Source organism: Equus quagga, chromosome 12 (assembly GCF_021613505.1).
Source record: "Equus quagga isolate Etosha38 chromosome 12, UCLA_HA_Equagga_1.0, whole genome shotgun sequence".
NCBI lineage: Eukaryota > Metazoa > Chordata > Mammalia > Perissodactyla > Equidae > Equus > Equus quagga.
In genome coordinates, this window is record NC_060278.1 from 75,246,253 (window position 1) to 75,263,841 (window position 17,589).

Consider the following 17,589-nt stretch of genomic DNA (forward strand, 5'->3'; position numbering starts at 1 on the left):
ACACTAGGATACACTTTGTTTATTGATCACTGGGTTATCAAAGATAATGATGATGGAGTTCATATTTTAACTAAGGCAGATAGGTACTTCAGATGTTAAGGGTCCATATTGCCTACCTTTGATATATTGATTTTTTTCCCAGAAGTAAATGCTCAAATACATCCAAAGCACATGCTGTGTGTGTGTGTACAAGAACATGCTTAGGGGCCGGCCCCGTGGCTGAGTGGTTAAGTTCACACGCTCCACTTCAGCGGCCCAGGGTTTCACTGGTTCAGATCCTGGGTGGGGACACGGCACCGCTCATCAAGCCATACTGAGGCAGTGTCCCACATGCCACAACCAGAAGGACCCACAACTAAAATATACAACTATGTACTGTGGGGCTTTGGGGAGAAAAAGAAAAAAAAAAAAGAAGATTGGCAACAGATGTTAGCTCAGGTGCCAATCTTAAAAAAAAAAAGAACACGCTTATACACACACACACACACACACACACAAACCCCTTTTCTACAGCACATACAACAGACAATGCAAACTTCACTCTGATTATAAAATTCACTTTGAGGGGCAGGATAGAAGTTGCATAATGCGAATTTAGAGACTAGACTTTGACTTCAGCGTATACTTATAAGGCTTGTGATTGGCAAGAAATTTCTTAAACCACCAAACTCAAAACACTGAAGCTGAAATATTTATTTTGGCTGAGCGTTAGTCTGGAAACAAATATATATATATTCATGTTCTTACTCTTGCTATGAGGGGCATGAGGATTATCGTAATTATATTAGGGTCAGAACAAGCATCTTAGGAAAAGAACATATTTTTTCAGATCTGTCGGTAGTCACTCTGAAAGCTGTATAAACCACACCACCAACAGGTGCTTTTCATCTTCAAAGCGCTTGTAATTAATTACTCCTTGCAACACACCTGTGAAGCAAGGACTCGCTCCCCATTGTCCAGAAAGCAAGAGAAAGCAAGTCAGGAAGGTGGAAGAGCAAGTATGCGTCTTAGTGCAGGGGCAGTGCCGGGGGGCGGGGAGGGGGGTGATTAGGTTCCTTGCACTCTTGTTGAATTCTAGACTTCATGTTATGGGTCCATACAGACAGACAGTCAAAAACGAAAAGAAGGAAACACACTGGACCTACATTTCTTTCAGAGCATTTCTCTTGAGCTTTGCGCCGGGAGGAAGTGGACTCTCCGCACACTCAGCAAAATAGTCAGACGCTCCATGGAGAGCTCTTTCCGTCTACTCCAAAAGATAACAGGGGTTCAACCAGAAATCGACTAGCTGAGCATGAGAAAACACAGTTATACTCTGAATGCCAGAGTGAACAGATTTATTTTTGTGAAGACTAGATGAAGTTGCTTAGTATTAGGCTATTTTAATTTTTTCAAATCAAGAAGTTTTTGGTAAATTGTCACTTCTCTTATATTCCTTGCCCAACACTTCATACATCATATGCGCCACAAACATACAAGACTGTAATGGAAAGGATGTTGGTTCCAAACCATCTGGGAACTCTTGGCCAATATCTGGTATCTCTGTGGCCCAAACTGTGACGAAGCCCAGAATCGCAGTGCCAGGCAGCAGAATGTCTGTGAGCTTTCATCTTCCAGAAGGACCGGGTGGTGCAGTGGTCTGTACCCTGATTATCCTAAGCATTCCCCACATTTTGTCTATTTACAAAAACACAGAATATGGCCTCTGAATACTCAAGACTGAATCAAGAGTTAAAGCTTTTAATACTGATACTTTGAAAACTGGAGTTTGTGATTCTTGGCTACTAAAAAAAAGTCTTTTTCTTAAACTAAGAGCATTACTATGGTTTTATGTAATTCATAGATTATCTATCTATCCTTATATGTTCCCATGGAAGCTTCATAAGGAAGTAATTATAAAATGTAAAAACCACCCAACCTTTGCCAACACTGACCCATTTCGTACTTTTGGAATCGTTTCCTTTTCGTTAGCAAGTAGATAATCCAGACAAGGTGTTAATTTCTCTCATTTCCTGGACACTGAGTACCCTTTTCCATCAAATTCCATAGTGTAATGTTGCTCATACAAGGAACAGCTTTAGTAAACTATCAGTAGGTCCTTGCTTCAGACTTACACTGGAATTAGCAATGACAGCCCCAGAGAGCCCGGCAGACGGAAGCCATCAGTATGATGCCTGGTGTCCCACGGGATGACGTGAGCTTTGTCCAATTACTGCCCTGTACCACTTAGTACCAGCCTTTAGCTCTCGCTAACCCTGACTGTGGTTTCACACCTGGACCAACGTCATTCAAAGTCATATCCAGTTATAACCCAAGTCAGTTTTAAGAGTTAGTGAACAGAATAGTATAGATTTTATTGGATTATACTGCATTTTGAGGCCTCTCCATTCTTTCCCCCAAGACTCACTAGTTGATCAAAAAGAGCTACATTTTAAAGGTTAAATGAGAGAGAGATTGAGATTTATGTGTGAAACACTTCTAAACATGCCCTGTAAGTACAGTAGATTTTCCCCTTACAACCACACCCTGTAAGTGCTATATTTTCAGAGCTGAACAATTAACATAAGGAGCATGAGTCAGGCTTTGAACAACTCTGTGGGAACCAGAAAGCCTTTTGCTATTAGGAATGATGTAAATTCCCCAAGGCTGGAAGAAGTCCACAATGGAAGGCAGACAAGGTCATAAATAACAACAATGGATACTGTGGAGACCACATAAAGTATGATGCCGCGATAGTGACACCCTTCAAATCTCATGTTAGATTCAATCACTGCCTTTATTTATTTATTTTTAAAACTTCGTTTAAAGGGCACTATGCCTTTCCTATGGGAACTTCAAGAACTTCTTTAAGAAATAGGACAATCGACTCTCATCCTAAATTCCTCTGCTAACAAACAATGGGGGAAAATGTCCTTGGATAAAAAAGGACAATAGAAAAAGTGATGGAGTGACAGAAGGAAATGTCCAGTTCAAAAAGTGCAAAACCTGTGACTTCATTTTCAAAAAAAAAAGAAAAGAAGAAAAGAAAAAGGCAAGGCGGAGTCTCCTGCTTACAAATTAAAGCCACATTTGGCAATTTGCTGCAGGAGGCATATTTACATTTGTATGAAGACTGGGTGGGCAGGGAAAAAAAAAGATTAGCCTCCTTCTTCAGCCCTTGAACTGTCAGATCTCATTAGAAATCTCTCATTCTTACTTTTCTAGGGTCAATTCACTCCCCTTTGTCACTAAATCGCAGCCTCCGGTGCCCTCCAAACAAGTATTCCAGAGGAAGCAGCTATCACCTGGGAACAGAACTTCCCAAGGGAGTTGTCCTGATTACTAATGGCTTCTCACATCTGGCACCAAAATGCAAACCGTGGCTTATCCAGAGGCAAAACTCCAAGGTGCAACAGCGTGTGCTGAGAAGGTTACCTAGATGACACCTCTTTTTAGACTCTGTGCTGAATAATGACCCTGACATCTTCTGCAAAGAATACCAACGTATTCAAAAAGGCTACCAGTTGGCCACCCAAAGTCCAGAGTGAGCACCCCATGGGGACTCAGGTATTTAAGAAATAGGCTAACCAAGAGGATCTCTTTGGGCCTTCCTCTACAGTTCTTCACAACCTTAAAGCTAGCTCTGAATCTGGCCAAGGGATAAAATCCTGCAAATGTCATTCCCTGGTCACCTGTCCTGTCCCCTTGGCCCCCCACCCCCCATTTATTTTTTTATTTTTGGTAATACTTTGAGGATTTTAGTTTTAAATCTTTCCACTGGTGAAGAGTGTCTACATATAGTTCCAGGACAAAACCAAACAGAAGTAGGACAAGACCACTGGCCCGAGAAGAAGTCTAATGTAGGGAGACCCTCCTTGGGAGCTTGAGCAGCCCAGGCAGGTTCCCAGAGCAAGGGATCAGGCCTTGTCTCCCTCCCTGGGGATGTTCTGGCCACCAGCGGATGTACCCTGAGGTCAAGGACAGCCGAAGCACACATGCTCCTGTACATGTCCAAGGGGAAGGTTAAACAGGTTAAGTATCTGCGTATGATGATGGATAACATTACCCCAGTGCTATCTGGTCTGACCTGGGAAACACATTTTAAATTCTAGATAGAAATGACTGCAAAGAGAGTACCCACCAGAACGAGGTAGGCAACCATGACACAATTCCTGCCTCTAATCAGAGAATGGGCTGGAATGAAATGCAGTTACAATACTGGTTGATGTTCAAGTTACAAAGGCAAGTTGAAATTGTGGATAAATGAAGGCATTCACTGCACAGTGACTTACTCAATACTACTTTTGAACAGAACACTGTTGGATTAATGAGGGATGGGAAGAGTAGTTGGCCTAAAAAGACATAAAAAATACCTGCTCTTGAGTTTATCACCTCTTTCAGGAGTGCGTAAAACACAGCTGAGGCTCTCAAAGGCTAGGGGGAAGACTGGCTGTACCAGAGGTACCAAGGGAGCTTTCCAAAAATATACATTCCCAGGACCCATCTCTGGAAGTTCTGATTCACAAGATCTAGGGTAGGGCTAGGAGAGCTATTTTAGGTTCCCAGGTGATTCAAAAACTGCTGATATACAGGAAACAACACTCAAGAGAGCAGAGCAACAGATAAACAAGTACAAACTGCTACACTGAGGTAGCGTTTGGCAATGTGTGGTCCGGCTATCCCAGGCATCAAAATCACCTGGGGAGCTTGTTCCAAAATGTTCTGGATTCTACCCCAGAATCTACTGTGTTTGGATCTCTAGGGGGTGGCGTCAAGGTATATGCATTTTAGGCAAGCTTCCCAGCAGAGTTAATGAACTTCTGCACTAAAGGGCGTGGAACTGGTAACTGAGCAGAAGCTAGCAGAATCATCTAATCAGGCAACACTGAATTCTGTATGTAGCATTGTTTGAGGCCCTTGTGGAAAAAGATGTGGACGCACAGAAAACATCCTTGCTCTCATGGAGCCTCCATCTCACAGGGAAGATAAGAAACAAACAAAGATATAATGCTTCAGGTGGTGATGTTATAAGGGGAAATAAACCTCCAAAGGGTCATGGGGGTGCTGTTTTAGATATGGTGGTCAGGGAAGGCTATGGTAGGCAAGATGAGCTTTGCCCAGAGACCCAAGTGGACGATGAGCCACGTGAGCATATGAGGAAGCGCATTTCAGGCAGGGAGAAGCATGAACACAGAGGCTTTGAGGATAGAGTATGTCTGGAGGAGCGGGGAGAAACAAAAAAGCAAACCAGGGGAAGGGGTCAGGGAGCAGGTAGGAGGGATGTGTCTGTGTGTGTACTGGTGATGGTGGGGGGGGCAAGTCATGTATGGCTTTTATAAGGATGGCACATTTTATTCTAAGAAGAATGATGTGCTGTTAAAAGGTTCCACGAAGAAAAGTGACTTGGCATTTTAAAAGGATCATCCGGGGTGGAGTAGAGGGACAAGGAGGAAGAGGAGAGACCAGTGATGAGGCTACTGCAAAGGTCCACTCAGAGAAGACAGGTTTTGGAGGAGGCCAGTGGTGGTGAGAAGTGGTTGGATTGGAAATACAATTTGAAGGGAGACCCAACAGAATGTGCTATGGATTGCATATAGCTGGTGAGAGGAAGAGAAAAGTCAAGGATGACTCCAAGATTTGTGGTTTAAATAACAGGATGAAGAAAGTTAGCCTTTACCAATACAGGAAATACCGGGGGAGGAACGGGCTTGGGGAAGTGCAACCAAGACATCAGTTTTAGGTGTGTCAACTTTAACAGTCCTCCTGAGTATATAAATGGAGATGTGAGCAGGCAGTTAAGATACAGGGTGCAGGAGGAGGCAGGTCTAGGCTGCACACACAAAGGTGGGAAATGCACGGAGACGGCACTCAGAGGCATCAGTCAGGAGGAGCTCCACTAGGGAGTGAGTGTGGATGAAAAAGAAGAAGTCGACAAGATCAGGAGGATTCAGAAAAGGAGCCTATGAGGGAATTGTCAGTGAGGAAAGAGACAAATCAGGATAACATGACGTCCCTGGAGGCAAGAGAAGAAAGTGCTTCATTGAAAGTGACAACCGTGTCAAATGCAGCTGAGTGGTTAGGGGTGAAAACTGACCAGCAGAAAGAAGGTGACTTGACAAAAGCTGTTTTTAGTGAAGTGCTGGGACCCAAGCCTACCTGGGATGGGTTTAAGAGGGAAGTGGAGACACAGTAGAGACCAGAACTCTCCAGTAGAAATGTAACATGAGCCATATATGTGACTTGGAATTTTCTACAGACTCATTAAAAAAAGTAAAGGAAACTTGTAACATTAAATTTCAATAATACATATTATTTAACACAATATATACAATGTTATTATAACACGTAATCAATATAAAAATACTGAGATATTTTTATACTAAGTCTTTAAAATCTGGTGTGCATTTTATACTACCAGCATGTCATTTCTGACTCCCCACATCTTAAACGCTCAAAAGCCAAATGTGGCCAGTGGCTTCAGTGTTGGCCAGCATAGGTGTGGACAACACTTCTGAAGAGTTTTGCTGTAAGGGGGAGCAGAGAAATGGGGTGGTAGCTGGATTGAAGGAGGTGGTTAATGGAGGGTAAGTCAGTTAATGACTCTAGAATAGGCATATTTGGAGGGATATGATCAGCTACCGTGTGCCGAACTCCGACTGGGGGTCAGGCAATGTTTCAGAGGCTTTGCATGTACTCACCATGTCACCCTTGAAAGAGCGTGGTGAGGCACATAATGTTGTTACTACCATACCTCAGGGACCTGATTCAACATGGACCAACAGCATAGATGGCAATGCCACTACTCATCTGACAGTTTCTGTTGAGCAAATCTTGCTGCCAGCTCTCAAGCAGCTGGCTGCAGGCCCTGGGACATCAATACTTGTCTACGTTGGAATTGAGGGGGGCAAGTCCTAGGGGCCATATCAGGCTACTGGTCACCCCAACAGCCCTGTGAGTACACCACAATCATGGCTCACCCCAACCACACTGCCTGCCCACAGTGTGGTGCTCCTGACACCTCTCACAACCACAGTTGGAAGGGTATGACAGGAACTATCCCACCAAACTCTAGTTTCTAGGACTACAGAACATCCTGCCTGATACAAAGGCAATAAAAGGAGAAGGGAGAAAGAAAGATCCTCAATGCTATTAAGATTTTCTCATAGTTGTACTTAATTTAGTAATGTGGTACTCTCAGTCTTTATCTTTTGAGAGTTGGATTTATTTTCTCATGGTGAAGGATATTTCTTCTGATTCTGTTTTGTTCATTCCCAAATGAAAATAATAACTCAATCAGAATATTTTAAAAGTAGGTAATTCGGAGTAAAATTTTAGAATACACAGTCTTGGGTCACATTCAAAATGTTACTGCATCTGAATTCCTCATGGTCACATCTGCTGAGAATGATATACCCAAAGGATCAATCAGGGTGACACTCCTGGGATGAGAGGTGGAGCACAGGGGCTGGGGGTGGAGACCACGGTCTGCACTCATTGGGTGTGTGTCCCAGAGCCAGTTTCTCAATCCCCGATGGTTGGTTTCTCATCTACCTTTCAGGATTGTTTGGGAAATTTAAATGCAGTGAGGTGTAAGAAGCACACTTTGGAAACTGGAAACCGTTGAACACATTTTCTTGACATTCTTGTAAAAGAAAACCTGGTGCCTACACAATCCATATGGGGTTTGTAAGAAAGCAAAGGACACCCTGCATTTGTAGAGAACTTACATGATTAAAACTCTTTTCCCCACATCTCATCAGAGCCTTGCTGAATATTTGGCAGGCAGGTATTGTCCCTATTTTACAGATGAGAAGAATGAGACCCAAGAGACTAAGTGTCTAAGGCCACACATTAAGTTAGGGGCAGAACTGAGTGGAGAAGGCCAGCCCCTGTGCACTGTTCTCTCCACTGTGCCCAGGGGGTCATGTGCCATCATGGTCAGAGATGGAGTTGTAGAAAGAGTACAGGACACTGAGTTGCCCCTTCTGGGTCACTCCCTCACTGTGAGATCTGGACAAGCCATTTATCTTCTCTGAACATCAGTTCCTCATTTATAAAAAAGGGATGATAATATCATCTCTACAGTAGGCACTCATTCATTTCCTTGAAACAAGACTCAGATTTTTCTTCTGAGGAATCAGGTCCTCACTGTCCATCCAGCATTCATGTATTTCAGGAGGCCTTGTCTCCATGTCTGACTCCAGAAGTGGGCCTGTGACCCAGTCCAGGCAAATCAGAGTATGTAATTCATGAGCCTCAAACAGATGCAAGAGCTAACAGGCAGCCTGGGAAGAGGGCTGCTCTCTTTTCCCATGGACCTGGAGCTGCCAGGACCAAGCACCACTTATAGGCTGAGAATGAAGCCAAAGAGTGGAAAGCAGAGCCAAAAGATGGTGAGAAACAGTCTTGAAGAAATTCCTTGTGTTTCTGATCAACAAGCCATACCTAAAGTCTAGGTTTTTCATGCATGTGAGCCAAAAACTTTCCTTTCTTGCTAAGTCATTTTGAGTTGGCCTTCCTGTCCCCTGAAAACTAAAAGGTTCAAGACTGATACAATCTCTTCTCAGGTTTGTTGCACTCAACAAGTTATTGTATGTGACAGCCCTCTGCAAACAATAAAAGCCTTTTTCAAACAATAAAAACAGAGTAAAATAATACATTATCGGCTTATTGGAGGGGCAAATAATAATATTAAAGTATGAAACTGGAACTCCTTTCAATTCTTTATGACTTTTTAATAAGGCAAAAACAAAAGTTATTCTTGAAATTTAGTGTGATACCTAATGATTTTCAGGTTCATCAGCATTCTGAAATGCGACATGCTGCAAAAGTTACTTACAGCCCAAGTAGAGCATGCAATACAACAACCACCACAATCTTAGACCATGATGCAACACGACCATGCAGAAGCCACACGTCTTAAAATGAGGAAGAGGTCTCTCTTTCCTAAATTTCACTTCTAATATTTTCTTAAATTATTTGATACTTAATAAGTTAAGGAAGTAAAAAGGGCAAAAGAGGTGGGATAAAGTAGTAATGAACAATTAAAAGAAAGCATAGAAATATACACGTGCATTGACTCAAAGGAATTAAAATGAACAGGAAGGTGAGTTACCACTCATGAATTCCACTGTGGACTGAAGTTGTTTTCTCTAAAGATGATAACAATGGAGGATACTTGTACCGAGGCACCATAGACAAAGCACTTGCTATAGGGACTAGCACTGGGTAAATGAGTCTTCATGAGATGCTCTCGAGGTGGACAGGACCATCCCCATTTCAGAGATGAGGAAACTGATGCCCTAGCCCTATGAGGCTAAGTCATCTGCCCAATTCCCACAGTGAAGGGCAAGTCTTTTGCTTCACTCAGGTTCTCTGGCCCTGAGTCCTTCTCCACCATTTCTCCACCTTCCCAAGAAAGGATGGGTCTCTAAGGGGAAGTGGAGCACAGCCTTGCTATTGATGCTGCCGCTGGGGTTAGTAGCAAATACTCTAGCTTGGTTTTTTTTTAAATAATTCTTTTAAAGTTTTCTTTTCTTCTGAATTGATGACTATGAAACTGTCTTGTGCAGATCTTGGGAAGTACCAATAAATAGTTGCAAAGAATGTTAACCTGAAAATGAAATCAGTGAAAAAAATCAAGGAAGTTATTTTGTAGGAAGTACACATTTCACAGGGATTTTCCAGTTTATATTCACCTACCCTCGAGAAACTAAAAATAAATCCTGAACAACCTTAGGCCTCACAGTCAAGTCCCTGGTGCCATACAAGTATGACAAAACTTGGATACTTTAAAGAATTTGTAGGTTTGGGACCAGTGCTTCTTAACGATGTGGGGGCTCACTGACCACCCTGAGAATTGAGTGAAAGCTATTTTATTTTGACGAGAAAAACACAAAAATACATACTTTTTTTTTTTAATTTCAGGGAATTCAGGAATCATAGGTTAATAATGCATAATTTAAAAGTATAAGGGAAACACCTGTGAAAAATAGAGAGAAACTTAATGGGAATTACCCCAGGCAGAGCTGGCCCACCTTTGGGGGTCTCCTTATTCACGAGTCCCTTCCCCTACAGAGGCCTGCCTGTGGTTGGAAAATGCCGACACCTGCAGGAAGGATGCCAGCCCTTCATTCAGGATGCTGATCTTTTTCTAACACCTCCCATGGCTGAGCATGTGGGCCTGGACAGTATGGGAGAGGAGAGTGGTGTGTAAATAAGAAGTCCAGCCACTCAAGTAGCAGAGCTGGCGAGAGGAGGGCCCACTGTGGCCCTGGTCGCCAGTGGGAAAGAGGTGGAAGAGCCAGAGAAAGGACATCACAGATAACTGTCTTATTTCAAAACTCTGCTCAGAGCTGGCCCTCTGCCCAGGGATGCAGAAGGAATAGCTCTTCCCATTTCCCTTGAACACAGACAGCAAGACCCTCTCTTTCCAAGACTCCGATCTCATGACAGTAACAGCTTCTGTGGACTAGTCTGGGAACCTCACTCCATTTATGACGTTGTTTCCTTGGGAAAATGAGAGCTGAACTCTAAATCATCTGTTTACTAATGAACTTTCCAAACATAATCTACCCGCACATCGAGCTCTGTCTGTGCTATCACTGTGGGTGTTCTAATGATCATGCGTGCTTTTAGAAATCCGGGCCTGAGAAATCTGCTGTCCTCCAACGTCTATGTACCTTAGAAAGGGATGGGGTCCCTCCTCCAAAGCCACATCTCATTGTGAGTCTACTGCAGCTACTGGAAATGAAAGGCATTTTAGCTGAGTGTTCTCTACTCTTCTTCCTCTTCCTCTGGATCTTGGTTAACAGAGCTCCTACTGAAGGTCACAAGTTTATGCTCTTATTGTATCCCTTGTTCCATCACTGAACTCTGGCTAAATGGGAGTTTATCACTTAACTTTTGGCACTTCAGTTTTTATAGCTGCAAAATGAAGCTGGGCTGGCAAATGGAGACAAACAAAATGTGAGGGTGCTGAGCTTCTTGGGAGTACAACATATGCAGATGGATATTACCAGGCATTTTTCTCATTTCTAGCAAGGAGGGTAAGATGTATAGCAATCTGCTAATCTGGTGTTAACGGCATTTAAATTAACTCCTCTTCGGGGAAGAATGGAAATGATGACAATAATTAATACTGCATAAACACTTCATAATTTACAAGATGTTTTTATATTCATCATCTCACTTGATCCTTAGGGAAACTTGGGAAGGCTTTTATGGCAGGCATCACTTTTACTTCTGCTTAACAAAGTCAGGGGACTGATTCTCCAAGAAGCCAAATGACTTGTCCAAGGTCATCGAATAAGTGAGGGGAGGGGCAGTGGTCAAAGCCAGGTCTCTCTTTTTTTTTGGTGAGGAAGATTGGCCCTGAGGTAACATCTGTTGCCAATCTTCCTCTATTTTTTTGTATGTGGGACGCCGCCACAGCATGGCTTGGTGAGTGGTGTGTAGGTCTGCACCCAGGATCTGAACCTGCGAACCTTGGGCCGCTGAAGCGGAGCATGCAAACTTAACCACTAAACCACTGGACCAGCCCCAAAACCAGCTCTTTGAATTTCAAGTTTGATACCTTTTCCACTTGTTCTATTCCCCATATCATGTTTTTCCTAATTTAATCTGTCATCTAAGTGATCATCAAAGGGAGATTATAGGTCTCTGCACAAGGAAAGGTGTACTACATGAGAAAAAGCACGAAGAATTAGAGGGCCTAGATACGTCCTACTCCAACTTATCCTATCTGACTATACTAACTTCGATACATCCTACTCTAACTTATCCACCTATTCTAGTCCGACTCAGCAAAGGGCAGGTTCCTTTGGAGGGCTGGAAGGGAGTGTCATGAACCATCTCATTTACAAATACTCCTGGCTAATCATTTAGGATAAATTTATTACTAGGAAAGGAGAACAAAACCTCAGGTTACTGTAACATACAAGCAAATGATAGCTAATCTTTAAAAAAGATTATTTCACCTGAGAGAAGTTTTTTCGTATCTTCTCTATCATAGTTTAGAAAACCTATCCTAGACAGATCAAACCAATCAAGGACATCTTCATCCCCACCACGAGCATTTTCATTAATTCACCTGCCAGTCCAAATAAGGGCAAGTGGGTGATGGTGGCTGCCATAGTTCCCATCCCTATGCCAGGGAAACAGCCCATTCCATAGGCTTTGCTGAAAGTGCGACCCTAATCTGTCCCTTAACTAGCTGTTGACCACATTCTGACCCCAAGCACTGACCACAGCTACTGGAAGAGGGCAGGGCAATCAGCTTAGAGAGGCAGCAGGCAAGATGGTGGACATCAGTGAAGTCCTGCTGCTTCAGGGGCAAAAGGAGAGCCTGGTCCCTAGAGAGGCCTCCTTGTCGTGTGTGCCCCAACAGCGAGGCCTCATTAGTATAGGCAGACTGAGCACATTTATCCTTCGAACCTAAAAACCACAGTTAGCCCAATGCTGATCAATAAACAGAATAAAAAGGACCTCATATCATAAACTAAAACAAATTCCATAAAAATACCAGAAGAAAAAGTAAGTAAATATTTATCCAATTTTGAAAAATCTCAGAAAATAATTATGGAAAACATAAAATAGAGGACATGGACACCTACCACACAGCAACATCATACAATTGAAAGGTAAATGATAAACTCACTAAAAGTTACTTTCCTTACCATCTAAGAAATTTTTCTACAGTAAGGAGCTTGTGAAATACAAAAATACCAATAGGAAAATGGACACAAACACACAATTCACAAATGAATGGGGTCCCAAGTAAAATAAATACACACCAACCTCAGTTATCAAGTATGAAGTATGGAGGTGTACAGACTAGATCACTAACAGAGGCAATCTTGGGTTGGGAGCTGTGGATAATACTTACTTTCTTTGTATATATTTGGATTCTAAATTTTTTTGTACAATCAACATGTACAATTTTGGTAAGCAGTTATTAAGGAAAAAGCCAAGTTCAGAATACTGTGGGAAATGTGAAATATGGAAACAACTTCTTCCCACTCAAGGAACTCTTCCTAGTGCTACAGGAATCTCTCATTTATGGCATCCACGTAATTTACCAATAGCATTGTTCAGGAAATAGAAAAAGAGGATGAGAATAGAATCTTAAAGTCTATGATACATCATGAAAAACCTGGAAAAATCACCCACTACTCATTTAATTTTTTTGATACAACAAAGAGTTCTTTTCTTGAAAGATCTGATTTACACTTACGCAAAAGTTCCCTTATGAAAATTAAATAATTCTTCCATCAGGGTACAGAAGTTAGTGCATAGTCAAACTGTTAAGTAGTTTATTTCTTCAGTTCAAAAAATTTAAGGCCTAAAATGTTTCCTTATAATTTCTATGTATATTTCCCAAGATAAAATATAAGTTTAACCTGAATTTTTTTTAATGACAATTTTTAAATCTACAAGTTCTCTTTTGTGCAAAATTATTTTATGGTTTTTATTTAGCTATCTTTTCATCTGCTTCCTCTGATAGGAATTCAGTGTGAGAAAGAATTTTTGAGATAATCTGATACCCTCCCCGCCTTGACTGAGAGGACGGCTAAGGCCCACAGAGGTTCAGTTATGCACAGCCAAGGAATAGACAGCCAAGCTAAAAATAACCCAGGCTAGAGTAGTTTATTGCTTCTTTAGATTCATTTCTTCTCAGTTTTATACTCACAAACTAGAAGGAGAATTCTGTAACATTAAACAGTAGTTTGACTTAAGAGAAGTGCTTAAATATTGTCTCTTGTCAGGACATCCCCGTAATCCTTCTACTAAGATGAGGCTACAGCGAGGGCCTAGCACTGTGTGGCTGGGGTACGTCTGCAGAAGCTTGATGGCTATTTCCACAGCTTGGCCACAACTCAAATGAAGCCTGAGGTAGAAAACCAAAATACCTTAATGGACATATTCACTTTTAGGCAGTACTTGCACTAAACGTCATTTTTTAAATTTTCAAAATAATCTCAGACATTTACAGGTTAGGTTTAAAAGTAAGGAAGCAACCCAGAACTTTGGACTTTCCTTCTGAATGGTGGCAAGGATCCAGCTGAACATTCAGGTGCAGAATGGATACATCTTCAAGAAAAAGGGCGGCTCTACTTTAATCACATTTTTTAGGTCATCAGGATTACCTTCAGTACCCTTATCTGCCAGACTATAAGGTTCTTGAGGGCAAGAGCACTTTCTTATCTTTCTTTGTTTCCTTAATGCCTACCAGCGCTCCTGGCATAGAGCCAGCACTCAGCAAATTATGTTACAATGTGATGGTAAGAACAGATGGGATGGGTCTCCAGAGACCAGGAGCGGCTGTAACCAATGCTCCATGAGAAAGTAGCTTTGTGCTGACCCTGAATGGTCCCAGATATACACAGAGTTCTACGGTTATTTACATAACAAAGTTATTACTTTGTAAGGTAAAGTTAATACTTCGGTTATTATTGGCTATTTATTTTCATAAAGAAATAATACATAATTTTGAATTTCCCAAAGGCCCAAGGGCTTTACATCTGAGGAAGAAAACAGCCTCTACACAGGCACTTGGGCTTGTAAATATGAAAAAAAATATTGTTGGAATCAAATATAACTGAGTGCAATAAAAATTTACTTTATGCTCTACAGATTTACAGGAAAAAAGATGTGAGAGAAAAAAACCCCACAAAAATAAAACTAAAGGTAAAAATTCTTAAAGGCTTCCCAGCTCCATTTCTAGCAATAGGTCAAAAACTGAGGCTTCGAGGGCTTCAAGATTTCTTATGAGAAACTGGAGTAAGAAAAATACAGTGACTCATCTCATAATAATGCCCTTTCTTCCCAAAGTACACATCACAGTTCCCACATTCCTGGCACATGGGCACTCAGCGTGGAGCTATTGCAACACGGAGCATCTCCCCGCACCAACATCCCTCGGTGGACCCGAGACACCGCCGACAGCAGGGGAACAGACCTCTCTGATGCTGGGGGCTTTGTGGGGGGGCATGGCTGCACTTGTCCTGCACCCCAAAGGAGGGGGATTACTCCCTTTGTAACGCTGATCTGGAACAGCGGCTCTTTTGTGCAGCCACCTTTAAGACCCTGGGAGCTAAGTGCAGCCGGCTTCCTCGGGTACAGGCTGAAAGAATCCCCTGGCAGAGCCGTTCTGAATAGGCCCAGACGTCCTAACCTACTGTCATTTAGATACTGTGGATCCAAACAGAAAAAAAAAGTCCAAGGAAAGGGAGTCTGCTACTCAAGGCTAGAGCAGGAGTAGGCGACTAGGCTGTTACTCAGGTACGAGCTTTCTCCCCCATCATTCTGTGGCCATGGAAGACTGAGTTCAGTAAACAGTTAGAGGGAAATAACTGAACTTTAGTGTCAAAGAACTATGTCCAGTAGAGCTCCTCAGGAAGCCGATTTCCCAGCCTCGCCCAGTCACATGTGTCTTGAGAAGAATTTCCAAGAGAAAATGAGATGGATCCTGCCCTTCAGCGAGTACGGATGTAAACTGATAAAAGAACTCACAGCTTTAAGGAAGTTCAGGAATATTCAGGAAAGCCAGGTGTCACTGGCCTTGGGCATCTGAAATATATAACAGGGAGTAAGAATGCCTACCTTGTGACGGAAGGCAATTCTGGGAGGGCAGGACTGTTTCTTGACCCTTCAAGGGCTGAGACAGGAGGAGGTTTGCACAGGTCACCCATCAATGGGGATAAAGCACCAAGGCGCTTGTGGGGGAAGGACTGTGTCACTGGCTTGATGGACAATTTGCAGGAGAGAGGATATTTTATTCTTTGCTTGATCCGGATATTTTACTGTTTCTAGGGACAACAAACTTGAGGAAATGATGGACTGTAGGCCTGTGAGGAGGGGAGGTGCAGAGGTGAGCTGGCCAAGCAGAAGGGGTGCACAGAGTGTGTGTCCAGGGATGGAGCTGTTGAGCGGCCTCAGGCTTTAGCTGATGTGTGTGTGTGTGTGTGTGTGTGGCTGGGAAAGTGTGCATGTGAAGGGATGGTCAGAGGTGGGGAAAAAGGGCAGCTGAAGAGTCAGAGACTGACCACATCTAAAGAGAATCACTCAAAATAATGAAAGCTCTTCATGATGTAAATGGCATTTTCCTTACAAGCTAACTTGGTTAACTCTGATAGTGTTATCGCTAGCTGTCTGAACATTCTGAAGATAAGAAAACTGAACTGGCTCATGTAAAAGGCTCAGACCAGTGAACTTTTCAGTATGAAAATGCTTAACATTTAGGAAGTCCTCCAGATTATAGGATTTATATGACAGCAGCTATAGAAAACTTACATCTGTATAAATACCACTGCCCCTAAGGAGGATAAAATTTCATTTGTATTGGGATGTTTTAATTCACCCTCAATAATTTAAGATATTAATATTACATATCATACAAGATCTAATTTCTTCTGTATTCCATCTGAAAGCAAGAATACTTTCTGGTACAGTTCATTGTTGTTTTCTTAAGCTACAGATTCAGTTTCTTCACAAGAATTGGTTAAGCTCTATCACATTGTAGTTGTTTGCCAACAGCATTACTAGTTTCACATTTATTAATTAACTAAGATAACTCAAGATCCTGAAAATATTTCAAAGAATAAACTTTTAATACTTTTCATCAAATTTGCTTCATTTATTTCACTTAATACGTACACTTAGAGTTTAGTGATAGACGTAGTATGGGTCACACTGGCTTTTCTAAAGGACTAGTTGCTCCACACGAAGGCATCTGCATTTAAATATGAGCTCTCTGCTCTCACTTTTCCTGGTGTCTATTCACTCTTCAAGTCTCTAAAAAACACTTCCTATGCATTTATTTAAGATGAGATAAGAGGCTGGTTTTTATACCATATGGGCCAAATTTCAATGGATTAAAAAATAATAAACATAAGGGGTAATCTAATATTCCCATAAATTATTCTAGAAGCATAATAATCATGTCATACTTCATGTCCAGGTTTAATGGCTGCTAGATTTTTTTTTCCCCTCTCTGTTAAAGTTTCAAGTCATATGTCGAAAATTATTCTAGAAGCATAATAATCATGTCATACTTCATGTCCAGGTTTAATGGCTGCTAGATTTTTTTTCCCCTCTCTGTTAAAGTTTCAAGTCATATGTCGAAAATTATGAAAATAATTTGTATGGAGGTAAGTTTGGATAAATCGGACTGTGACTGCAGCAAGATACACACACACAAGGAGACTCTCTCTCATGTATATCTTAAGCTTAAAAGACAAAGCTGCAAGCTGAAACACCACGAGTGAGTTTTCGGTATTCATCTGTCTGAATAGAGAACTCCAATGAAACAGAAACTGGACCTGATGAAGCTCAAGACTCAGCATGAGAAAAGAGAGAAAAAACGAACCCTATCAGTTAAGAAATAACACACTGGGGAAAAGTAGTGGTTCTCATGAAAATGTCAGTGATTCACCATGGAATAAAATTCAAAAGCCACTGACCCTGATGAAAGCTTCCAGTGGAAATATGTGGATTTTGCTTCATCTTATTTAAAGACTTTGCTTTATTTCATTTAAATGCTATCATAAGCAACATCACAGTTTTTGTGATATGTGCTTTCTCATTTTACTTCATATGGAAGAGACACTG

The 17,589-nt window shown here is 41.8% G+C and overlaps 1 protein-coding gene across 1 annotated transcript in view; it reads right to left on the reverse strand.

Moving 5' to 3' along the window:
* Positions 1-17,589, reverse strand: part of SLX4IP (SLX4 interacting protein) — a 184,871-nt gene that overhangs the window by 5,069 nt on the left and 162,213 nt on the right. The window contains exon 7 of the mRNA XM_046679070.1: positions 1,146-1,246. Within this exon, the coding sequence (XP_046535026.1) occupies positions 1,146-1,246 (101 nt within the window). The remainder of the gene's footprint in view (positions 1-1,145; positions 1,247-17,589) is intronic.